This window comes from Halichoerus grypus, chromosome 14 (genome assembly GCF_964656455.1).
Source record: "Halichoerus grypus chromosome 14, mHalGry1.hap1.1, whole genome shotgun sequence".
Lineage (NCBI taxonomy): Eukaryota > Metazoa > Chordata > Mammalia > Carnivora > Phocidae > Halichoerus > Halichoerus grypus.
In genome coordinates this window covers 29,876,977-29,903,237 of record NC_135725.1, presented here as the reverse complement: position 1 = coordinate 29,903,237, position 26,261 = coordinate 29,876,977, and the positions used below count along the sequence as shown (strand labels likewise).

The following is a 26,261-nucleotide window of genomic DNA, read 5'->3' as shown; positions in this document are numbered from 1 at the left end:
CAATGCAGGACTGTTTGTAATAGTGCGCCCCCACCCAATACAACCTAAGTGTCCATCCATAGGAAAATAAATTATGGAAAACATACAAGGGAAATCCATGCAGCCATTAGAGTGAATGAAGTTGGCTATAAGGACTGAAAAGGGAAATGTTCAGGATGCAGTATTAAGAAAAAAAACAAAAAACAAAAAACAAAACCCACTTCACAGAATATGCACACTATGAAACAATTTATTTAAATAAATCTTTTAAATCTAAATACAGACTTTTTTTTTTTAGATTTTATTTATTTGAGAGAGAGAGAAAGCAAGAGACAGAGCATGAGTGAGGACAGGGGCAGAGGGTGAGGAAGAGGGAGAAGCAGACTCCCCACTGAGCAGGGAGCCCAAGGAACACAGGGCTCAATACGAGGATCCTGGGATCATGACCTGAGCCAAAGGCAGATGCTTAACCAACTGAGCTACCCAGGCATCCCTAAATGCAGACTGTTAAAGGTGGTTATCTATGAGGGTAGGATTGGGGTATGAGGGTGAAGGAGAACTTTTTTGGTACATGTTTTTATATATATACATATATATATATATATATATTTAATTTCTGTTTCTAAAAATACAATCACACATTCATGCATTATTTGGTCATTTGGGATAAAAACAAAGAAAAAGAAAAATACCTCACTCAAGAATCTTTGAGGTAAAAAGCCACTATCACAAAGTTATACCTACATTTAAGAAGCTACCTACTAAGGAGGATGAGCATGTTCATTCATTCAGTCTTAGAAACATTTAGCCAAGGAGAGCATGCTGATCCTCATGTATCCTTTTCCATTTCTCCCAGGTTACTAAATTCTACTCTACTGATACACTAAATATCTGACAATAAGTCAAATGTGTGTTAGCATTTTTCAAAAGGTGAAGTGAGAGAGAGCTGGGTGCTGCTCGCTCAGTGCCCCAGGCATAGGCCTAGGCTTTGGGGTGTAAGCACTCTTAGTCATTCTCTAATCTCAAGACTCAATATAACCAGAATCCTCACCATTCTCTAGCCCCTTCCACCCTACCATTCCATTATTATAATTATTGTTGTTGTTTGTGTGGGAGGAAGTGTACATAACCCAAAACCACCAAATTAACATCAGGAATATTGTTTTAAAAATCTACATTGTTATGGGACACCTGGCTGGTTAAGTGTCTGCCTTCGGCTGGGGTCATGATACCAGGGTCCTAGGATCGAGTCCCACATCGGGCTCCTTGCCCCGCAGGGAGCCTGCTTCTCCCTCTGCTTGCCGTTCCTCCTGCTGTGCGCGCACTCTCTCTCTCCCTCTCTCTGACAAATAAATTTAAAAATATCTTTAAAAAAAAAATCTACAATGTTAGCATGTGGTCTGAGGTCCAAAAAAAAAACAATCAAACTGTATGACATTTACACAACTATACAGGTTACTTCAGAAACGGACCTACAAGGAAAGATCCATTCAAACTCTGTCCTTAACCTGTGAAGAATGGTGCTGGCCCCAAGAAAGAGCCACTGCAGGACTTGGGATAACTGCCATGACCTGTCAAATGAGGGATTCCTCACCTACAAAATAAAAACAATAATATTTAACAGGGCATTTGTGTGAAGCTCCTACCACTGTGTACAGCATGTGGTGGTAGCTTAATAAACATCCATTTTCTCCCCTTTTTACAATTCTAAGAGATTTTCCGTCTCAGGGTCAGGAACATGGGGGATTTCAGATTAATGCTGAGAATACCAGAATATCCAATGAAATAAAACCAACTCTTTTTTTTTTTTTTAAGTAATCTCTACACCTAACTTGGGGCTTGAACTTATAACCCTGAGATCAAGAATTGCATGCTCTACAGACTGAGCCAGCCATGTGCCCCCAAACCAACTTTTTAAAAAAAAATGCTAGTGAAGATTTTAGTGTGTCCATTTTCCCATATACCTGCCACCTAAACCCTCTAGCTTTATGGAAATTTGACCTTATACAAATTACTTTTTTTTTTTAAAGATTTTATTTATTTATTTGACAGAGAGAGAGACAGCATGAGAGGGAACACAAGCAGGGGGAGTGGGAGAGGGAGAAGCAGGCTTCCCGCAGAGCAGGGAGCCTGATGCGGGGCTCGATCCCAGGACCCTGGGATCAAAACCTGAGCCAAAGGCAGACGTTTAACAACTGAGCCACCCGGGCACCCCTACAAATTATTTATTTTCATATCATTAAGCTATAATTTACTTATAATTTGAAATTGAAACTTAGTATCATTAAAAAAATTTTTTTAAGATTTTAATTTTAAGTTTTTTGTTTTTTAAGATTTTATTTTTTTTTTGACAGAGAGATAGAGAGCACAAGTAGGCAAAGAGGCAGGCAGAGGGAGAGGGAGAAGCCGGCTCCCCGCTGAGCAGGGAGGCCTATGTGGGCCTACATCCCAGGACCTGGAGATCATGACCTGAGCCAAAGGCAGACGCTTAACCATCTGAGCCACCAAGGCATCCCGAGAAGCTTCGAAATTTTAACATAATGTATCTATGGACCAGTTTCTACTAATTTTAAGGTAAGATTTCAAACTTTCAGAGTGTGACTTATCTGAAATATACATACCAGAAAATGTTCCAAAAAAAGTAAATGTTCCATAATTCTATTCTTTTCAGGGTGAATTTACCTAGGAGAAAGGAATATTTTAGAGAACCTCTTCCCTTCTTTTTTTGCTTTTCACTGTGCTGCCCATAAGGTTGAGGATTACAACCAGATGCATCTGTTCTCTAAGCTCAGACAGTTGGGGAAAGACAAGCCGCAGTCCTGAAGACAGTGTTTAGGTTCTCACTCCAGCCCTGCCCCTGTCACTTCTGTGCAACCCCACATCCTCACTGTAAAAGGGCAGCCTTGAACCAAATATTGTGTAAAGTTCCTTCAAGCTCTAAAATTTTATGATCAATGGTCAAACAGTGAACAACAAACTAACCAATCAACCAAGCAAACTAAACTACATTTCCTATGGCCTATTTCTCAGAGCCTGGAGATCAGCTTATTGGACATCAGGAACAGTCAAATTGCTCAAGTGCAACACACAAAAAACAAGTATCAGTAAGAAATAGCACTTTTCTACCACTACCTAAACATGACCTAAAAACAAAATATGAATAGGGTTTAAAATTTCGATGTGTGTACTTAGCATATGGACTTCCTATCCCCAAGAATGTGAAACATTTCTGCAAAATTACCAACTGTAATTATATATTTTCTCTCTTAATGATGTTATGCTAACAAAACCATAAAATTCTGTTTCTAAAACATGAAAATGCTTAAACAACATAATTATCTGTACTTAATATATTTTTTCTCTTTTATTGGAATCATAGGCATTTTGTTAGAATTTCCAGCCTCAACACTAAGTTTGAAGGAGAAAATGAACTGCTGTAAGTGAACTTCCTGGCACTTCAGTCTTAGTTTGACATTTAGGTAAGTCACCCTCAAATAAATAGAATATCATGGGGTATTTGAATTTCTTTCACTCCAGGGATCCAATAAAACAATTCCCATGTAATATCTATTCAAAACAAGACCTAGTCGGATGTTAACTAGACTTGCTGTGGTGATCATTTTGCAATATATACAAATATCAAATCATTATGTTGTACACCTGAACCTAATATAACGTTATATGTCAATTATACCTCAATAAACAAAAGACTTACTTTTGCAAAATTCCAAATAGTCTAGGAAAAGGTGGCCTTTCCACGGCTGAGCCCCTAAGGCCAGTAAGGCCTCCTATTTCCGGTCAAAGCAGAGGACCTGGGAGGATAGGTTTCTGCTGAATTTAGACTCATTTGCATAGCATTCCACAAGCTCCCAATTCTCTTGCTTCATTGCTGCCCCTGCAGACAAACAGGTAGACCATTTTTAATTTAAGGCCTTCACTGATTTCCTTAGGGGAAACGGGATGAAAGAACATGATTACTAAGCTGGTCTAAGTGGCTGATCTGTAGTTCCAGACTGTTCAGCTGAGTCAGTGATGCAGAACCTTCTTTCCCCAGCCCCCTTTCCTCCTTAATTAGCAGCGCTAAAGGGTAAAGGCCTTCAACAATAGAAGTCAAATAGCCCCCCCGGGAAGTACTCCATCAAAATTTGCATTTCTGAGACGCTTCTAGGGGGACTGACTCAAATTCATCTTTCTCTAGAATTCTAGAGGTTGGCAGTAATTGCGGAACTGCAGGATAAAACGTTAAAATGCTGGTGAAAAATTAGGAACAGCTTGCAAGACGTAAAATTCGGGGCGATGAAATCTAAAGATTGCCCTCCAATCTATTCACCTTCTTAGATGCTACCATGCAAATTTGTTTAAAGTCCCTCCAAAATGACAGTTTTGGTTAAGTTCCAGAAATATCAGGCATTATTTTAACCCAGAAGAAAAAGGTATGACTCCAGTTTGCAGGATTAAAGTTCAAGGATTAAATTCGCCACTTGCTTCAATACTTCAATAATTGGACCTGTCGACACTTTAGGTAAGAAAAACTCAGCAACTGGTGTATAAAATTACTGAGTTAAATGCGAGTACTAGATTCCAAGATGAACTACGAGACAAACCGTACGGTGTATCATGTTTCCACGGTAGGTTTATCGACCCCCTAAGAAGCCCTGGCTTAGTCTTTTTGAATGCTGGGCACACTCATAGGTCGATAAAGAGTGTAGGTGATTTAAATAGTTCGTCGGTTGTGATACCAACTTTACCTCAAGTCTACAGAGCGGCGGACAATTTAATCAGTCCATACTCTTTTCCAAGCCAGCAGCCATGGCAAGAATCCTTTTCACTTGGCGCGATTACAAGGAAAACCCTGAAATACTTTTAAAAATACACATGCCAAAGAACTGGAGTTAAGTTATTAGGATGGGGCTGTGTAAAGCTTCGGTGACTCACTAAAGGAAGTTGGGACCTGGGGTCTCAGCACCGGAGGAAAACAGAAAAAACAAAAGTTGGGGGCAGGCGGAGGGTCGCGAGCACACTTTTATATTTGATTGGCGGAACCACTCAGACTTTTCTTTATGGCGTCACCAGGTACCTGCCTGTAGAAAGGCCCCGTCTGCGTGACGTCACGCCTCACTGACCAATGAAAAGCCCCAGTCTGCGGGCCCCGAGGAGGGTTGTGGGCCCTTTTTTGTGAATGAAGCTCCACGGAACAGCCCCCCTGGGGTCCCCGGGAGCCGCGGCCCGCTGTGCTCCCGCGCCTCGGCAGCAGCGTCCGCGGCTGCGGTGGGCGCGCACGGTTACCCCGGGCAGCCCCAGCCGCCGGCGGCAGCACCGTCGCCTCGGCCGCGCCAGCGGGCTGCGGGCACCTGGGGACGGGCTGGGGGGCGCCGGCGGCGGCAGGAGGCGCTGTAGCCAGGGCTGCGGCGCGGGTCCCGCGGCGGCCGCAGGAGGGAGCGGGGCAGGCGCGGTGGGCCCGGCCCCTCCTCCGGCTCCTGCGCGGCCGCCTCCCGCCAGGCTCGACCGGCGCCCGCCGTCCCCGCAGCGCCGCTCTGCGCCCGCCGCCCCGAGCGCCCGCGCGCGGGGCTGGCGGGGGCCTCGGCGGGCGAGCGGGCGCGCGGGGCCATGGTCGTGGCCCCCTGACGGGCCGCGGCCGCCTCCATGAAGCGGAAGAGCGAGCGGCGGCCGAGCTGGGCCGCCGCGCCCCCCTGCTCGCGGCGCTGCTCGGCGTCCTCGCAGGGAGTGAAAAAGAGCCGCAGCTCCACGTCGCAGGAACTGCACCGCCTGGACCAGCAGGACGACCTGTACCTGGACATCACCGGTGAGCCGGCGAGCGAGCGCGTGGCGGGGCGCCCCAGGCACTCGGCACCCCGCGCGGGGGTCCTAGCCCACCCTCCCAGGCAGTGGAGGCGCCTCCCGGGGCCCGACTGACACGCCTCCGCCCCCACTCCCATAAAAGCCCCACCGGCCACACCCCCTTCAGCGGCCCGGCTCCCTGGGAGCGCCCCCCTACCCCGACTTTCCATCTGCGTGTGTTGCGAGCTGTAACTTTATCCGTTTTGCACTCTCCTACCCCGGCAAGATGGGCCGCGAGGGTCACCTTTCTTAAATTGCTGGCGTCAGCTCGGCGCCTCAGGCTTTTTCTAAGTTCGGGTTCATAGCGCCTCCCCGGGCTGCAAGCTCGGTTGGCCCTCACAGGAGCCTGAACCTCTCAATCAGCCCAGAGGATTCCCCGAGCGCGCGGAACGCGCCGGCCGGGGAGCAGCTGCCCTGTTTGTTGGGCGTTCGCCCCACCTCGGCTGCTGTGGAGGAAATGGAGTCCCGCCTCGTGCGGCGTTCCCACGTCCTCGCGCGGGTGCGCACCGCCCTCGCCCCCTCCCCAGCGCGCGCGAGCACACCCGGACCTCCTCGGGCTAGCTCCTCTGCCTTGCTTCCACAAGGAATGTGTCACACTGATGGTTTGTGAGCCGCTCTGCGTGCCGAATGCCCAGAGTTGTCACTTTTGAGAAATCGCAGCCAGCCAGAGCAGGTAGAAAAGCAGCCCTTTGATAGCTCTTTTCTTATTAGTGCTGATTCTACAGTTCTTGAAGACTAATAAATCCAATTTGGCAGCTGTTGGATTTGCCAGGATTGACACTAAAGCGTGTGAAGGCATTAAATGTGATGATGTACGTGGAAACGCTTTGTAAACAGCATAGCTGTCTACAATTTTGAGGGAATTTGCAGTGTTTTCTGTGGCGCGGGATGTGTAAGCCTTGGCGTGTGGGATTTTATATATAAACTGTTTCCCGCCCTTAGCCTTTGATAAGCCAGGTGAGCTGGAGTGGTCAGAATATTAATTTAGAAAGGGTTCGGGCAAACACAAATTTAGTAGAAATTGTTTTCTAGCTTGATGGACAGTTGGAAACTGAAGGTCCATTTTAATAAAGCTGCGAGTAGAGGGGAAGGTTTCTCGGCGCGGGGTGGATGGCCCCTGGGAACTGTGGAGGGAGGAAGGGGTTGCCTTAAGTGCCCGTCTCCGGCTGGCACCTGCCCGGGTCCACCGTAGCGCGTGGCGCTGGTGGAGATGCAGCCAGCTTTCTGAGGCTGAGACCGGGTCCCAACAGGCGGTGCACTCCCGGGGAGATAGCCTCGCCAAGGAGGGCTCCGGGGTGGGGGTGGGGGCGGGTAACGACACCACACATTCCTTACGCCTTTGTTGTCTATACCTCTTCAAAGGAACTTTGCTTCATAGCGTTTAATTTTAGGGCAAGTAACGCACCCTTCGTTCCAAAGGTGCACAGGAGTTTACAGTGAAAAGTTGGTCGCAGCCTCCTGGTGTCCTTCCCCAGAGGCAACTGAAGTTCCGAGTTTCCTATGAATCCTTCCAGAAAGAGACTGTGTGTATATACACCTGTGTATTCTCTATCATACTCAAGCATGGTAGCATACATGTTGTTTTGCACATTGTTTTTTCTTCGCAGTATTCTCTCAGCAGAACGGTTAGTACATGCAAAACTGCTTCATTTGATTTTAATTACTGCGTAGGCCAAAGTAGATATGGTTTTAGAAAATAAAATTATAAAGTACATGTGGATTTAAATGTGTTTTTTTTAAGATTTCATTTTATTTATTTATTTTTAAGTAATTTCTACACTCAACGTGGGGCTGGAACTCACAACCCCGAGATCAAGAATCGCATGCTCTACCGACTGAGCCGGCCAGGCGCCCCCTAAATACATATGTTTTATAATTTGTTTAGACAGCTCCCTATTGATGAGCATTTAGGTTGTCTCCATCAAAAGGAAGTTTTGTAAAGTCAAGCCATTGGGCTAGATCTTCTTCCTCCTTCATGGCGGGCTTTGCTGAACACAATAATGATTTAACTTCAGAAAATATTGCTAAGCCGAATATTGAGGAAAGAGGTGGTGCATTATATAAAATCAAAATGCTGTTATTTAGATTACAAGCCCAGATAATGGAAGGGTCCAGTCTCAGGGGGGACGTAAGGGAGTCAACTTTGCCTGGAATTTTTCCAGGTATCCCTTAGTGACAGTCTTGGCTTCTTAGAAAAATGATACTGAATCAGTCTGTTTCAGGTGATAAATAAGACAAATTAAAGTAACTTTGGGGCGATGGGGTGAAAAAAAATAAAGTAACTTTGGATGCAGGGTGCAGATTACTTTTTATTGGGTTTGGAGGGAAGGCTTGAAACCTCATCAACAAGTGGCAACCTGGTCCCATCCTCCCCAACTTGTTTTTCCCTCTGTTTTCTTAATATTTTTCAAGTTGAGCATTAGGAAAGGAGATATATATAGTTAGTCTCCCCAGTAATATTTTCTTTCCTTTTTCTGTGCATACTTAAGTTTCTATAAATTGTGCCATATCAGCAAGAAGAGTCCTCTTTTAATGGCTGTATGAGATTGCATTGTATGGCTGAATTGTGATTTATATAATGGCAATAAGTAAATGGTTATGTGGGGGGTTTTCAGTCCCTGTAAATGGCAGCAGTCGCATCAGTGTATGTATCTACCTACATGTATGATTGTCTCTGCAGAGCAAAGTAGAAGTGAAGAGGCCAGGCCAAAATATACAGAGGTTTATCCATTCATTGGTGGACTTTTTTGGTGATTATGAATAATGCTGCTATGAACATTGATGTACAAGTTTTTGTGTGGAGACGTTTTCAGTTGCTTTGCATATACACACCTAGGAGTGGAATTGCAGATTTGCATGGTAACGCCATGTTTAACCTGCCAGACTTTTCCAAAGCTGCTGTACCACCAGCATTTCCCACCAGCAATTTATTCCTCATCCTCACCAACACCTTTTACAGGATTGTGAAGATTCTTTACCAGTGGGGTTGGTTCATAAAAATTAATGCACATTATCACTTTTGCCCACTCTGCCCTTAAATACATTAAATTTTTTTTTACTTTATTGCCTTGTTATTTTTATTGCAACCTATTTTATTTGTTAAGTCAAATTCCATTCCCATAGATTGCAGTATATTTCATGGTGGTGTATACATTTTTTTTTGCAGTATATTTCATGGTGGTGTATACATTTTTTTTTTTAAGATTGATTGATTTATTTTAGAAAGAGAGAATAAGAGAGAGTTCCAGTGCCTGCGGTGGGGGGGGTGGGGTGGGGTGGGGAGAGGAAGAGAGAGAATCTCAAGCTGACTCCCCAGTGAGCACAGAGCCCATTGGGGCTCCATCCCAGGACGCTGAGCCGCAATCAAAAGTCTGTCTCTTAACTGACTGAGCCACCCATGCACCCCTGGTGTATATGTTTAATACAGGATGCTTAATGCCTATTTTTGTTCCCTGTAGTCCTTTGTTTTTGTTTGTTTGTTTGTTTTTTTAAAGATTTTATTTATTTCCTTGACAGAGAGAGAGACAGCAAGAGAGGGAACACAAGCAGGGAGAATGGGAGAGGGAGAAGCAGGCCTCCCTGCGAGCAGGGAGCCCAACGCGGGGCCCGATCCCAGGACCCTGGGATCATGACCTAAGCCGAAGGCAGACACTTAATGACTGAGCCACTCAGGCGCCCCATCCCTGTAGTCCTTTGTTATGTGGTCACTTTTTTTAGTTTCTAGCCAGCCACCTGGCTGCACTGGCCATTTACTAGGAGCTGACCGATGTTTTATTCCCATGTGGACCCCATCTACCTCTCATTGGCCATTTACTCAGTTCTTGCCATGTGCAATGACGTGGATTTTTACATAAGCTGTATTCCTGGTGCAGTTCCAGTGTATTATGTTAAAAAAAAGATCATAAAAGATAAAAACTGTAAACTGTATACATTAATGTGAAAGAGATACTGAGCAAAGATATAATCAGAATGAGTTATCAGTCAGGGAAGCTGGGAAAGAAGGGAAGAGAAGAGGGTTTTTGGTCGGCTTTGGAATTAGATCTCTCTCAAGATGGGAGAAGTACCAAAGGAAAAATGTTGGACACAGGTTTTTGATTTTCCTGTGAACCTCCTTGCAGTCAGAAGTCTGAATCTTTTTATCTCTATATTCCTATCCCTTAAATAGGGCCATAAATGATAGTGTACATTCTCCTTTCCTCTTTATTAATATAGGAAAAAATTTTAAAGACTATGAAATTATCGTATTATCCCTATGCTTGATAATTTATAGGATTTAATAGTTGGTACAGAACTTAAATTTATTTTACTTCTTTATTTTTTAAACTTCTGACTAGTAAAAGTAATTGGTAATAACTATTGGCTAAAAAAGATTTTTGATGGTTTGTCTTAAAAATTTTTTTTTCTTTCAGTATCTGCCATGATAGTCTATCTCTTTAAGACTGTCTATATTATAACAGTAAATAATTTTATTGGAGAAGCTCTAGTTGAGGTCAGGATTGTCATTTAAAAGCACCAATTAATGGTATATCAGATACTCATCAAATTAAACAGATACAGCACTGCCTCTACCCCCCCTTCTTTTCTTTTTAGGATTTAAAAAATTCACATTAGACATTATTAGACAGGGAAAATTTATTCATTAATTCAAGAAGTATTTAATGAATGCTTACTATGTAAAATAGTCCTGCATATTCATTGTTTGCTGTGATAGAAGTGTATTTTTCTTGATAAAAAAGGAATACAGTTACCTGGGGCACTGATTCAAGGAGGAAATAAATTCATTTTTCTTCAAGACTTTCACGTAGTAGATTATTGAGTTTCAATAATTGAAGCTCATCAAAGTATGTAGTGTTCGTTTTCCTTCTTGCTTATGACTTATTTCTAATTTATTTTCTTGATTTATGTGCTTAAGTCTTCAACATCTTTACTTCTGATGGTGTCATGTTAGTTACCTGTTTTAGGTCTAAATCCTTAGGTACTGGGGCACCACACACAAAAACTTAACATAGTTGTGTTGTTACTCTTTCAGTGGACAGAGTGGTTGGGCACAGAGATGAAGGGAAAGTGGAATAACTGGATGACAGAGATGGTACTAATGCTAGGAGTCGCCATTTGGTGCCTGCTGTAATTTCTCTGTGCCTTGGAATGGGAATGAATTTCACCAATTCTTGTGCGGGAGAGCTGGAATGAAACCACGTTGTGGATTTTTAGAATGGAAGGATGGCATTGGGTGCGTACCAGTGACATTTCTTGGAAGTTTCTGAGATAGTCTCTGGGGATCTCTGAATTGACAGGACAGGTGTTTTGTTATTTGAAAGAATTTCAAGAGATCATCTTGAAATACCACAACCATCCACTTTTCTCTCAGAAGCTAACACAAGAGATAAGTGATTTTGACCAAATTGATGCACTTTCTTTTGGGGAAAGCCATACTACCTGGCTTTTATTCTTTCCAACAGATAAAGCTATTTCAGCAGAGTTGTACATAAATGATTTGTTGGCCATGTACTATTTAGTCGTGTGTTTACATAGACTAGCAGGTGATGTCCTAGTAGATACTCCATAAGTCGTAGCTTGTAAAGTTGAATTTAGATAATTACCTAGTGAATTTGGAAACATGAGCAAACTACATACACAGTTCAGGTCCTCCTGCACTCATGCTGTTGTCCATATTGGCTGTCATCACAGCCCAGATTTTCTAGATAGTTCATTCATTCAACCAAATTGTAATGAATACCTACTCTGCCAGGCTTTTTTTTTTTTTTTTTCCTTCCCCTCAAATGGTAAAAATAGGTCACTGCTGGAGATAATCCCTGTTCTCATGGAGTTTTCCGTGCTAATTGAGAAAATGAAACTTGGAAGGTCTGGGGGTAAACTAGCTGAAACTTGGAGGGTCTGAGGAATAACTAGCTTAAAGAGGAGCCATATCGTGGTTGAAATCTTTGGGGATGAAAAACTGTTCATCGGGTATTTGAAGAGTTAATTCTAGTGGTTAGGCATGCGGACACCAGGGACAGCTAGTGTCTGCCTTCAGGGGAACTGAACACAGCTGGATTATTAATAACCTTTTGGAGCCTCTTTTCTCTCATCTGTTTGAAAGTAAAAAGTGCACAGCGTTGTTGGAAGAACTGAAGCAGATGCATGTGAAGTGCCTGGCTTGGTGCCTCCTTGACAGCCAGGCTCCATAAACGGTCTCTAGTATTACAAGGGCGCCTGCAGTGGCCCAGGGATACCAAGGGCAGACTGAGACAGTCACCATGGCTGGAAAGGTTTCCAGCTCAGAAGCAAACATTTCCCCCATACGTGTACATGCACAAAGGGTTCAGTGAATCAGCACAGTGAAAATGCAAGTGTGTTCCTTTCTCTGCTTCTGAGAGTGATCTTCAGGGCAGAAGCGCTCCGGGTGAGGCTGGTTCAGTATTTGTCAAAGCGCTGGAAGAGATTTAGCACTGCATTGACAATCTTTTCTGCCTTGGGAAAAATGTTACCGTTTCTCTTTAAAGATTCCTTGTAAGAGGAAGAATAAACCAGAGCCGTTTCTTCCTTTTTGAGGCTGTTACGTATTTTTATTACACTGAAGAGTCTGTATATTGCCTTATATTAAATTGCAGCTAAGCTTATGGGGGGGGGCTTTGTAAAGATGAAAAGGCCTCATGGGAGAGCCTCAGGTAGAAGGTTATGGAAAATAAAACAAATTCTTTACTGATAGAATATAAACTCTTCAGAGTGGTTAAAGCATAACTGTGCCCTGGAACATCGTTTTAAAAGAGTATTTCACAGATCCAAAAGATTGGATACTGGTGGTGCGTATTATAAGCAGTAGGACATTTTTTTGTTGTTATTTTGAGTAAAACAAAATTGCCTTTCATTGGGCCTTTCCGTGCTTAATTTGTGGCATGGAGACCCAATGTATTTGGAAAGGATGGGAATTAGACATAAATAAGAAATTACATGTTTAAATCTTTTCCTTTAATTACACTGAGAACAAAATAATTTTAGTAGCCGGTATTTTATTTTCCTTTCCATACTAGCTACAGAGTATTTTTAATCTTAGTTCCTTAAGGTCCTTCACATTAAAATTACTTTTACATAATTATCTGTCAGTTGAATGAAAAGCATGGATAGACTGGTTTCAAACATTTCAAAGCTGTTCCTCATTTAGGACAGGCACCTTTATGAGTGAGGTAAGTAGGTACAGGGGTTGTGGGCAAAAAAAGTGGTCAGATTGATACAGACACAGAAACTGGTTCGGTAGGAGCTAACCAATCTTCAGATATCATTTCTTTACATTATTTGGTTTTTAGCTTCTGAGGTTAGTCACTTAATTTCTAGAAGTGCTGACTACCATATTAGACAGGGATTACCTTAGAAAACATTTTCTAAAATAAAATTGATTTTAATTTCCTAAATACAAGGCTATTTAACTGGAATGTGTGCGTCTCATCTGGATTCTCTAGTTTATATGAAAGTTTTACGCCCTTCTCTCTCTTTCTCTTTTTTCTATAGCTTTTCATGGATACTGCTCCAACAAAGGTATTCAGATCATTGACTCTACTTTGCAGTGCTTTCTGATGATTTTAAAACTGTAGATTTAATCTGTTAGTTGTCATTCTTGGTTCCGTCCCTTCCTGTTTGCTTTGTCTTAAATTTAGTCTTGGGTAGCAGATTCAGTTTTCTATAACTGTAGAGTATCCTTTGTATGTTTATGACTTAAGTTGAAATTTGTCTTTATATGAAAAGTTTTGTTGGTTTCTGTGTACAGGTAATGCTGACAGTAGTTTCTGTGATATTTTACTGGGTTAATTATTAATGCTATGTTTGCGATAGTGGATGTTTTTGGTAATACTAAACTTTTTCTATTATAATTGAATCTCACTTTTGTAGCCTCTTGCTGAAAGGATGCATAGAATGAGTTGTTATAACCACAGCTTTTCTTGATTTGTTTTTTTCTTTTGCGAAGTCACTTAGTTCTTTCTAGGCATTTCTTTGCTTAATGGACAGGCTTATATCTTATTTATTATTTTTGGCACGAGGAAATACTCATGAAATGCCAACTTAAACTTTGGGAATGGGGAAGCTCTTTCATATTCTGTTAAAAAATTGAAAGTATTCTGATTCCATTTCATTTTCAAGTACCTCAAATAAGGCCAGTTATCAAAAGAACAAATACAAGTGGCTCCATATGTATAATAATTCTAATTAAAAAAATTTCTGCCTTTATTCTCTTGGTCTTTTATTCAGCTCCTTTAATTCTTAGTATTATTTACATTCTAGAGGAGCAGTTCTCTTAGAGGGCTTTATTCACCAGTCAGTTCAAAGATTTGGTCCCATTGTCTTGGAGTCTGAAAAGCTGAGGAAGGTGGGCTGGGTAAATTTATTCTAATTGTGTAATATCACATATTGACTTCATTTCTCAGGTAGTTCACTTTTATACTATTAAAATTTGGTTGCCAGTGTACTTTTCACAAAAGAAAAACATCTTGTTCCCAATGTCGATGGTGTTTGTTGTTCCTTCAAGTTCTAATTTGAAAGTAAAATTACTTTCTTGGCACTGCAGTTTATGACATTGATCTTTTTATACCCAATCCATAATGCTATAATATCATCACAGATTCTGAATTCTGCAAAGCCCTCCATTTTAGGACCATCTCAGCTGAATCATTCTCTGCATTTTGCTCATTTATACTCATTTGTAGTTGTATGAATTGTGCTATGGAATTAATTAGTGTATCCATTTAACAAATATTTATTGAGCAACTACCTTGAACAAGGGATTGAGCCAGGTGTTATTGAGGAAGGGAGGAGATGTGAAGATTTACAGCAACATCCCTGAAAGAATGAGAAGGCATAGACTATTAAGTCATCATCTCAGTGAAGACAGGTAATGAAGGAATCAGTCATTATGTAGTTTTGCTCTCTTCATTTACACAATGTCAGTTTGAGAGAATTTTGTGATGGAAATGTCACTCCGTAATTCCTACACAAAGTGAATTATTTTTTCCAGTGTGTGGTGAAAACGATCTGTCTTAAGGTGTCTTTCTCATGGGAGTGTGGGGGGTGTGGGCGTAGGTGTGTGTTTTAAACCTTAAAAGAGACAAGGGGGAAAAGCTTAATTGTGGTATCTAACTAATCATATCCATATATGAATGCAGTATGTATATGAATAGTATAAATATATATAAATGTATATAGTTAATAATATACTGAAAACCCTATTTCTACAAAACACAGCTGAAGTAAAAGGTCTCCATTCCAATTCTGTATCTCTAATTTGAATCTCAAGAGCATCCCAGACGATATAATTTAAAAATGAGGTACCTTGTTTGTTTTTTAAAAATACATTATTTATTGGTAGGAAGTAATTACAGAGCACCTCTTTTTTTTTTTAAGATCTTGTTTATTTATTTGACAGAGAGAGACACAGAGCAGGAACACAAGCAGGGGGAGTGGGAGAGGGAGAAGCAGGCTTCCCGCTGAGCAGGGAGCCCGATGCAGGGCCGATCCCAGCACCCTGGGATCACGACCCGAGCCGAAGACAGATGCCCAACGACTGAGCCACCCAGGCGCCCCCACAGAGCACCTTTAAAGCTGAGTATTGCTTCTTGAATTGAAGGCAACTAAAGACGAAGATTCCCAAATATTTTAAGAACTAGATTTGGTTTGTGTGACTTGAACCGAGAACTGAAAAGCATTCTGATTTTCACATTCTTTTATAGGTGCTGAGGAAGAATTGCTTTGACATGAATATAACAGAATTAACATTATGGTTTTACATTTTTGGGAGCTGTTCTCAGACTGCTCTTGGAATTTTTTTATTGTAATACCGTCATTAGGTAGCTTGTTGGAAGCACCTTATACATGAAACTGAATCATCTTAACATGCATTTAGTTCCTTTTGACAATAAACTGTCAAATAAAAGCTTAGGATTTAGCTAGCAAACACAATCGAGGTTGGGATTTTAACTTCACTGTTAATATACTCTAAACTATTGTGACTGAAAGGGCTCGAAACACAAATTCACTCAGGATATGTTTGAGTGCATTTTATGGTCTCATCCTTGCAGTTGCTGCTTCTAGGGCTGCAATAGAGATTTCACACTTGACCAGATCTCTGGGAAGTGATAGGAGCCCATGGAACAGGGTGATATATCTTAAATCTGTCACATAGAGGGGCTTATTGGTGAATGTCATGGACATTCAAAGATGGATGTCTCTGAATGAATGAGAAAAGAGGCTTGAGCACTGTTTTAAAAGATTCTCTTCTTCCCTCTACCCCCAGAACCAGCAGGAACCATTCTTTTTTTTTTTTTTTTTTTTTAAGATTTTATTTATTTATTTGAGACAGAGAGAGAGCAAGCGAGCACAAGAAGAGGAGTCAGAGGGAGAAGCAGGCTCGCTGCTGAGCAGGGAAGCCTGAGGCGGGACTGGATCCTGAAACTCCGGGATCATGACCTGAGCCGAAGGCAGTTGCTTAACCAACTGAGCCACTCAGGCACCCAGCAGGAACCGTTCTTGATCACGGTAACACCAGTCTGCTTTCTTCCTGCTGACAGCACCTTGTCCCTACTGTGGTGATAGTTGTCAGGGTTTGGTGACTGCTGGGATGGGGGATAGACTCGACTCCAGTGTGGGGGAAATACCCTCTTCTACCCCCTCAACCTGTCTCACAGTGCTCTCCCATTCTGCCAGCAACAGGAATCAAGATGTGGTAGTTAACCTAAATTAAATAACAGCTCTGCTCCAAAATGAAAAAGTACTTTAATGTAATCTCTCTTACTCCGGAGAGCAGGAGAAGGACCATAAACCTTAAAGCATCCTTTATCTACTGGAACCTATTCAGATTGTTTTGATCAAATAAATTTTTAGGGGTTAAATGGGCGGATTCAGAAGACAACCATTTCTAGGCACAATGACAAAGGAATTTTTTTCTTTTTCTTTTTAAATTTTTCTTTCTTTTTTACTTGAAATATAGTTGGCCCACAATGTTACATTTGTTTCATGTGCAGGACATAGTGATTCAACAATTCTCTACCTTATGCTATGCTCATCACAAGTGTAGCTACCATCTGTCATCATACAAGGCTATTACAATACCATTGACTATATTCCCTATGCTGTACCTTACATCCCTGTGACTTATTCTGTTACTGGAAAACTGTATCTTCCACTTCTCTTCACACATTTTGCCCATCCCCCTACCCACCTTCCCTCTGGCAACCATCAGTTTGTTCTCTGTATTTACATTTCTAATTTTTGTTTATTCATTTGCTTTGTTTTTTAGATTCCACTTATGAGTGAAATCGTATAGTATTTGTCTTTCTGAGTCTGACTTAGTTCACTTAGCATAATACCCCCTGGGTCCATCCATGTTGTACCAAATGACAGGGGTCTCATTTCTTTTTTATGGCTGTGTAATATTCCATTGTGTGTATATATCTTTACACACACACACCACATCTTCCTTATTTCTTCGTCTATGGATGATGGGTATTCAGGTTGCTTCCATATCTTTGCTATTGTAAATAATGCTTCAGTAAATATAGGGGTGCATGTATCTTTTCAAATTAGTATTTTCATTTTCTTTGGGTAAATACCCAGTAGTGGAATTGCTGGATCATATAGTAGTTCTATTTTTAATTTTTTGAGGACCCTCCGTACTGTTTTCCACAGTGGCTGCACCAATTTACATTCCTACCAGCAGTGCACGAGGAGGAGGCTTTTTTTGTAATGTGATACTTTCGGGAATTTCTAAAATAACAATGTGGGATTTTTTTGAAGGCTAAGCAATAAGCATTTTTTTTTTTTTCCAAATCAAAGCTTTGGATTAAGGGCTTTATTTTAAAATGGTCAGAAAACAAATGTTACTCTAATTATAGAGATTTATGAATAGGATTAATAAGTTTTGTTGGTTATGCCACAAAAGCAATTTTTAAATAATGTCATTTAACATAACCCTATGCAGTGCTGCTTTGTTGTAATTATATTGTCTTCAAAATAATTTTACTAAGAATAAATAGGCATATATAAAACTGTGGTCATTGTCTTGTTTTGGCTTCCCCAGCATAGACTGAGTCAAGGATTCCAACACAGTACTTTCTTTGGGATATGATCCCAGAAAACTCTCCAAAGGGAGTGGGGAAGTGAGAGGGTTATGAGTGGGAAAGAATGCTCATTATATTAGGCGGGTTACTTCTGTACTAACTAGAGTTTGATCCCATTGGGAAATCTGACGGCAGTATAGAACATATGAGGGTTGAGGGGACTGGGATATTTTTTAACCAGTAACTTAGAGTGGGGGGTGAGTGATAATTTTAAAGTGCTGTGACGATGGCCAAAATGGGCCCTGTAGTCTAGAGAAAGCCCTGCAGGAGATGTTGGTGAAATTGGAAAGTGCTGGTGGGGGAAGGGTCTAAGTGGAGCTCTTCAGTGTGCCTCCAGAGTCAGGCTATTGTTAAATTTTGTATGTGTCCTCCTAAGTGCTATTGTCAGTTTTCAGCTAGTTAGTGCTCAACTGTTATCCTGAATTGAGTGCATTACTGTCACTCTGTTGTGTCCTGGTGGGGTTTGAGGTATTTTTGATAGCAAATGTTGAGAAAATGTATGCATGGGACAGGGTGGGTTTGTTAGAAAGAAGCAGTGGGAGAGCTAGAGACCCTTGGAGGGAATTGTGTAAGGAAACTAGGTAAAGATCAGCATGCAGTTAAGGATGATTGGAAGTTCTGTGATTTTTACGAAAGGCTTTATAAACACTGTAGCTTGGATGTTTGACTAACAACTGAGTGATTAGCACCTAGAAGAATTATGGCCAGAGACAGTCCTGACTTCAGTGAATGTGAAGTAGCTGGAGGAGCTGAGCCATTGCCAGTGTAGAATGCCAGGACTGGATCTCCATGGAGACTCTGCGGTTTCTGTGCAGTTCCGTTTCCAGAAACTCCTCATCCCCAGCTAAATGAAGTTTGTGCAAGAATGTGAAGTCAACCACCTTATGTCATTTATTTATTATTTTTTTAAAAAGTTTTAATTTATTTAATCTCTACACCTAACCTGGGGCTTGAACTCATGACCCCGAGATTAAGACTTACATGCTCTTCCAATTGAGCCAGTCAAGCGCCCCTATGTTCTTTCTTTCTTTTTAAATATATTTTTTAAAGATTTTATTTATTTATTTGAGAGAGAGAGAGAAGGAGCTGGGGAGGGGCAAAGGGAGAAGCAGACTCCCTGGTGAGCAGGGAGCCCGACGAGGGCCTTGATCCTGGGACCCCGGGATGGTGACCTGAGCTGAAGGCAGATGCTTGACCAACTGAGTCACCCAGGTGCCCCTGTCATTTATTTCTAATAAGGCCAGATAACAAGGTGTCAGGTACTCTTGGGAATGTTTCAAAATGAATCAGTATGCTAGTTTAATTGCTCAAGAGTTGATAACTTGTGTAAACATTACACCAATATAAATTAGAGAAATCACAGTTTTACCATATATGGTGTAAGTTAAGTGCTATTTTCCTACCTTTTGAGATGCTTTCCCTATTTTATGTATGTATATATGTGTGTATGTATTTATTTATTTATGTAAGTAATGTATGTATGAGGTTTATTGTGGTCTTTTTTTCTCTTTTTTTCTTGAGAGAGAGAGCAAGCAGGCCAGCAGGGAGGGGAAGAGGGAGAGAGAGAATCTTAAGCAGGCTCCACGCCACCCAGCACGGACGGGGCTCAATCTCATGACCCTGAGATCATGACCTGAGCCAAAATCAAGTCACTTAATCAACGGAGCCACCCAGGTGCCTGCTTTTCCCATATTATTAAAGTCTTGTACAGTCCCTTTTCATTTTTCTTTGGAAACATTAATTCAGTCCGTTGTTCTTAGTGGAGGAGAAAAAATAAGTCATACTGCTAATCTTGTAAGAGGTGGAATTTAACAATACTGAAGCTTTCTCATAGGATCAAGATTCAGTAATAAAAGCCTTGACTTTGGAAGCATTAGAAATAATTTTTCTTCATTTTTTTGAATATCAGTGGGCAGCTCATAGAACTTATTTGCAAAAGTAGAGCTGGTGATCTTTCTTGCTCTTTAATCATGTTCTATGCTATTGAGGTGCATTTATGATTCTGGGTTCATGACACATTCATCATTGGTCCATGCAAGCCCCTTTAGTAGGCTTTCTATATTTTTGAAATATGACTCACTAAATAACACTTAGTATATCCCTTCACTTAGAGTTGCTTGTTTTTTTAAAAGCTTTTCATTTTATCTGCTTTTTAAATAGATAATGCATGTACATAGTTCAAAATTTAAAAGATAAAAAAGAGGGGCACCTGGCTGGCTCAGTTGGTGGAGCATGTGACCCTTGATCTCAGGGTCATGAGTTCGAGCCCCACATAGGGTGTAGAGATTACTTAAAAATAAAATCCTTAAAAAAAAAAAAATAAGAGATACAAAAGAGTAAATAACACAGTAAGATTTCCACTTTCTCTTGTCACCTAGCTACTTATCTTCCCTTTTCAGAATAAATTGACATAACTTTTTCTATGTCTTACCAGAGATTTTCTATGTATTTACAAACATGTATATGTGTGTACAGATGTATGCATGTTTGTATCTTCTCATGCAGAATACAGCACTTTATTCTCGTGGTTCTGTTCCTTGCTTTTTTCACTGCTGTTGGGCTGCTCTGTGAGCATGGAACGAAACAAAGGGAGCTGAGGATCCTAATGGAGGATGCTTTCAGGCTGCTCTAGATTGAGATGTACAAGTAATAATCTCTGATGGTCAATGTCTGCTTGATGCTCAGGCCCATGCTAAGACTTGTGTCTCTATCCCCAAATAAAGTTTCTAAGATACAGGTGCTCTTTATTTTTATTTTTAATTTTTTTTAAAGATTTGTTTATTTGAGAGAGAGCACAGGCCAGAATGTGAGCAGGGGGAAGGGCAGAGGGAGAGAGAGAATCCCAAGGAATTCTTGGGATTCCCAAATCCCCACTGAGTGTGGAGCCCTACACAGCGTCTTAGGACCCTGAGACCATGACCTGAGGGGAAATCAAGAGTAGGAAGCTTAACCGACTGAGCCACTCAGGTGCCCCAGGTGCTCGTTATTTTTTAAAAAGACAACACAGAAAGAAAATGGTCAGAGATCCTATTAGCAAGGATGTTTTCTTTATCAGTTAGACTTGGTTACACTGTAATCAAGCCCCCCCCCCCCCCCCCGGCCAATCTCAGCAGCTTAAAACAAAAATGTAAATCTTGTTTCTGTTTCACACCCACTGTGGGTCAGCAGGGGGTTCTGCTTGTTGTAATTGCTTGGGGACCTAGGCATATGAGCAGCAATCGTCTCTAATATTGTTGGTTCCTATACCAGAGGAAGAAGAGTGCCTGTGGAGGGTCTTGAATCAACAATTAAATGTTTGTTTCCACTCATAACTCTGTGGCCAGAATTAATCACAAGGTCCCACTCAACCACTGAGGGGCAGGAATGTGTCTGTTAGGCAGGGAGCCAGAAATATTTGGTGAACAGCATTAATGGTTACCACATTTAGCCTTTTAGATTGTTCAGTGCATATTTATATACATAGACATCTCTATAGAGAGATGTTTTTACATTAACAAGATAAACACTATAAATACTATCATTACTTTTTTCCACTTTATATATTATAGTAGAATCTTTAATTGTCGTAAGTATGTGTCCAAATGTATATCTCTTAGATGCATATTATTCTAGTGTACGGATATACAAGGTATTTATTTCCTTGTAGTCCCTCTACTGAGGAAAATGTCCATGAATTCATTTACATAAAATTGGATAGAGAATTTTAGGTTGTAGACCTTCCCCAGCCAAGCCATGGATTCTTGTCATGGTCCCTAGGTTGTAAATATAAGCTCTATTTAGAATAACGTCTCTTTATCCCCTTTGTCCTCTTATAAAGTACCTTTTAATAGTTTTTATTTTTATTTTTTTCTTGTCACTGTTACTTTATTAATATCAGGTAAATACATACGTATTTTTAAAAATTTTAGCTCCAGTTTAGTTAACATACAGTATTATATTAGTTTCAGTTTCAGGTGTACAATATAGTGATTCAACAGTTTCATATATTACTTAGTGCTGTACTCTTGGGGTGCCCAGCTGGCTCAGTGGGTAGACCATGTGACTTTTGATCTTGGGATTGTGAGTTCGAGTCTGTTGTTGGGTGTGTAGACTACTGAAAAAAATGTTTAAAAAACGAAAAAGATAAGTGTATTCTTAATCCCCTTCACCTATTTTGCCACCCCCCCAACCTCCCCTCTGCTAACCATCTGTTTGTTCTCTATAGTTAAGAGTCTGTTTCTTGGTTTGTATCTTTTTTTCCCCTTTGTTTGGTTTCCTAAATTCCACATATGAGTGAAATATGGTATTTGTCTTTCTCTGAGTGACTTATTTCATTTAGCCTTATAGTCTAGATACATCCATGTTTTTGCAAATGGCAAGATTTCATTCTGTTTTGTGGCTAATACTCCCATTATATATATACCACATCTTTATCCATTCATCAGTCGATGGATACTTGGGCTGCTTCCATAATTTGGTTATTGCAGATTATGCTGCAGTAAACATATCCCTTTGAATTAGTGTGGGGTTTTTTGGTATTCTTTTTAGTATTTTAGTATTTAGTATTCTTTTTTTTTTTTTTAAGATTTTATTTATTTATTTGACAGAGAGAGACACAGCAAGAGAGGGAACACAAGCAGGGGGTGTGGGAGAGGGAGAAGCAGGCTTCCCGCTGAGCAGGGAGCCCGATGCGGGGCTCGATCCCATGACCCTGGGATCATGACCTGAGCAGAAGGCAGATGCTTAACGACTGAGCCACCCAGGCCCCCCTAGTGTTTTGTATTCTTTAGGTAAATACCCAGTAGTGTGATTACTGGATCATGTGGTACTTCTATTTTTAACTTTTTTTTTTAAGGATTTTATTTATTCATTTGACAGAGAGCACAAGCAGGGGAAGCAGTAGAGGGTGAGGGAGAAGCAGGCTCCCCACTGAGCAGGGAGCCAGATGTGGGGCTCCGATGTGGGGCTCGATCCCAAGACCCTGGGATCATGACCTGAGCCAAAGACAGATGCTTAACTGAGTGAGCCATCCAGGCACCCCTATTTTTAATTTTTTGAGGAACCTCCATACCATTTTCCCCAGTGGCTGTACCAGTTTGCATTCCCACCAGTAGTGCACAAGGGTTCCTTTTTTCTACATTCTCATCAACACCTGTTGTTTCTTGTGTTGTAATTTTTAACCTTGATACCTGGATACGTAAATATATTCATATGGTTTTGAGACCAGTGTAAAGTGAGCAGTCTCCCACCAGCCCCTCTCTGTTCCATATTTGTCTACTTCTCTTCACCCTGCCATCCCCCAGAGGTTTTAGTTTGTTATGTTTGCCTTGAGTTTTTAAAAATGCACAAAATATGGATCCTTTTAAAATTTACCATTTCAACAAAATTTTTATTGTGGAATAATTTAAGATTTACAGAAAAGTTGCAAAGATAATACAGAGGGCTCCTGTATATGCCTTCCCCATTTCCCTAATGCTACCTTACATTACCATAGGGTTTGTCAAAACCAAGAAACCACCATTGATGTGAACTGTTAACTGAACTCCAGACTTTATTTGGATTTCCTCACATAAACATCTTTTTTTCTGTTCCAGGATACAAGCCAGAATACTACTTTGTATTTAATAGATTCTTTTTGAACTAGAAGATAGCGTATTCTACACATGGTTCTGTACCTTGCTGTTCTTCACTGATACCACATTTCACTGATTCTAAAACACCACAGAATATATTAAATACTTCAAAGAAAGGAGACAGGCTGCCAATTATAACTGAGTCACAGATTTTAAGCTACAACATAATTTCAGAGATATTCAAATGTGAAAAAATATACGTCTTAGAATTGATGGAATATGATATATCTTGGAGATCTTTCAATTTTATTTCATAGAGACTTCCTCATTCATATTTATAGCTGCATAGAATTTCACTTTATAATTCACATAACATCTTTAAGCCCTTATTTATACTCATTAGGATTGCTTTCCGTCTTTAGCTATAAAAAATAAAATACTGTATTGAATAACCTGTTACATATGTCATATGTACAGATGTGTATAGGAATGACTTTTCAAAAGTGAATTGCTGAGTTAGAGTTAGATATATTTGTAATTTTGGTAGAAGTTATACCCATTTACAATCTCACCTGCAGTGTATGAGAGGACTTGTTAAAAAGTTCACCAACCGAGCAGGTTACCAAATTTTTGGATTTTTGCCACTCTGACAGGTGGAAAATTATAGTCTCAATGTAGTTTTCATTTATGAACATAGGTTGAGTTTCCAAAAACTGGCCGTAAATATTCTTCACCATTTTTTTATTGGACTGTTTGCTGTTTCCAATTTATATGCATTGCATTAGGTTCTTTAAACATTAGGGAAGTTATTATGTGTTAGGATTTACAAATGAGTTTTCTATTTGTCATTTGCTTTTTAATTTTCTTACAGTTGTGGTGGTGATGTGTGTTTACCATGCAAAGTTTATAGGTGAACCTGATAATCTTTTCTCTTAAGGCTTCTGGATTTTAAGTCATAGTTGTACTCAACAAAGTTATTAGGAAATTCCTGTGTTTCTTTCCATTTCTCCTGTCTTGGCCCTTATACTGTTGTTCTCATGCATTTTACTTATACATATGTTATATTACAAAAACTCCACAGTACATTACTACTTTTGTTAAAACAATCATCTTTTAAAGAGATTTAAATAAGAAAAATATTATATATTTACCCATGTAGTTATCATTTCTAATACCCTTCATTCTTTCGTATAGATCCAGAAAACTGGTAATTATTTTCATTCTGCCTGAAGGATTTTTTTTTAACATTATTTATAGTGCAGGTCTGCTAGTGATGAACTCTTTGATCTTTTGAATATCTAAAAATGTCTTCATTATGTCATTTTTGATAGATTTTTGCTTAGTATAGAATTTAAGGTTGGCATTTTCTTTTTAATTTCAGTACTTTAAAGATGTTGCTCTCTTGTGTTATCACTTAAATTGATTCCAACAAGAAATCTGATATCCTTGTCTTTGTTTCTCTATGTATTATGTAATTTTTTCTCTGGCTGCTTTCAAGATTTTCTCTTTATCACTGGTTTGGGGGCATTTTGCTTACAGTGTAGTTTTCTTTTATGTTTCTTGTGCTTAGGATTCATTGAACTTCTTGGATCTGTGGGTTTATAGAGTTCATTGATTTAGAAAGTTTACAGCCATTATTTTTTTTTTAAGATTTTATTTATTTATTTGTCAAAGAGCACAAGCAGGGGGAGCGGCAGGCAGAGGGAGAAGTAGGATTCCCGCTGAGCAAGAACTCCATCCCAGGACCCTGGGATCATGACCTGAGCCAGAGCACACGCTTAACTGACTGAGCCACCCAGGCGTCACTTAGCCATTATTTTTTAAAATATTTTTTCTGCCTGCCCCACTTCCTTAATGTATAATTACCTGTATATTAGGCCATTTAAACTCCCACAGCTCACTGATCTCTTTTCATTTAGGGGGATTTTTTTTTTCTATGTTTATTTGGATAGGTTCACTAATGTGCCTTCTAGTTCACTAATGTTTTCTTCTCCTGTCATCTGCCATTAATCCCATCCATTGTGTTCCTCATTTTATAGATCATAGTCTTCATCTTCAGAAAAGCTTGGATTGGGCCTTTTTTATATCTTATGTAGCTCTACTTTTTTTTTTTTACTCCATTTTATTTATATTTTTTACTCTATTTTATTTTATTTTATTTATTTTTTTTTTTTTTTAAGATTTTATTTATTTATTTGAGAGAGAGAGTGAGAGAGAGAGAGAGCACAAGAGGGAGGAGCGGGAGAGGGAGAAGCAGACTCCCCGCCGAGCAGGTAGCCCGATATGGGACTCGATCCCTGGACTCTAGGATCATGACCTGAGCTGAAGGCAGTCGCTCAACCAACTGAGCCACATAGCTCTATTGACATAATTCAAATACCATACAATCCTCCAATTTATTTACTATTATTATTTTTTAAAGGTTTTGTTTATTGGAGAGAGAGAGAACGAGAGGGGGGAGGGGCAGAGGGAGAGGGACAAGCAGACTCCCCACTGAGCAGCAGAAGGCAGGGCTCAGGGCTCCATCCCAGGACCCTGAGATCAGGTCCCTGAGATCATGACCTGAGCCGAAGTCAGATGCTTAACCGACTGAACCACCCCCACACGCATCCAGTCCTCCAATTTAAAGTGTACATTTGAATGGTTTATTTTTTGTAGTAGTATATTTTAAATAACATTTAAATTTTAAATATTTAAAAAATGGTGGTTCAGGGGTAAATAGTGTATTTACAGAGTTGTGCAACTGTCACCATAATCTACTTTTAGAACGTTTTTATTATCCCTAAAAGAA

At 40.4% G+C, this 26,261-nt stretch overlaps 1 protein-coding gene and 1 long non-coding RNA gene across 11 annotated transcripts in view; one reads left to right on the top strand and one right to left on the bottom strand.

The window, feature by feature from the left end:
- Window positions 1-6,217, bottom strand: part of LOC118524528 (uncharacterized) — a 29,758-nt gene extending 23,541 nt beyond the window's left edge. The window contains exons 1-2 of the long non-coding RNA XR_013443926.1: window positions 6,062-6,217; window positions 3,695-3,874 (exon numbers count right to left, since the gene is read on the bottom strand). This is a non-coding gene — a long non-coding RNA (uncharacterized LOC118524528). The remainder of the gene's footprint in view (window positions 1-3,694; window positions 3,875-6,061) is intronic.
- The window catches only part of CDC14B (cell division cycle 14B), a 108,691-nt gene continuing 87,937 nt past the window's right edge, over window positions 5,508-26,261 (top strand). For 7 of the 10 annotated variants that reach the window (XR_013443924.1, XM_078062145.1, XM_078062144.1 and 4 more), the window contains exons 1-2: window positions 5,508-5,782; window positions 13,324-13,350. Coding sequence is in view for 9 of the 10 variants with exons in the window: in XM_078062145.1 (XP_077918271.1) it covers window positions 5,623-5,782; window positions 13,324-13,350 (187 nt within the window). In the remaining variant the exon portion in view is untranslated. The remainder of the gene's footprint in view (window positions 5,783-13,323; window positions 13,351-26,261) is intronic. The other 3 variants (XM_036074720.2, XM_036074717.2, XM_078062140.1) reach the window with 1 other exon arrangement.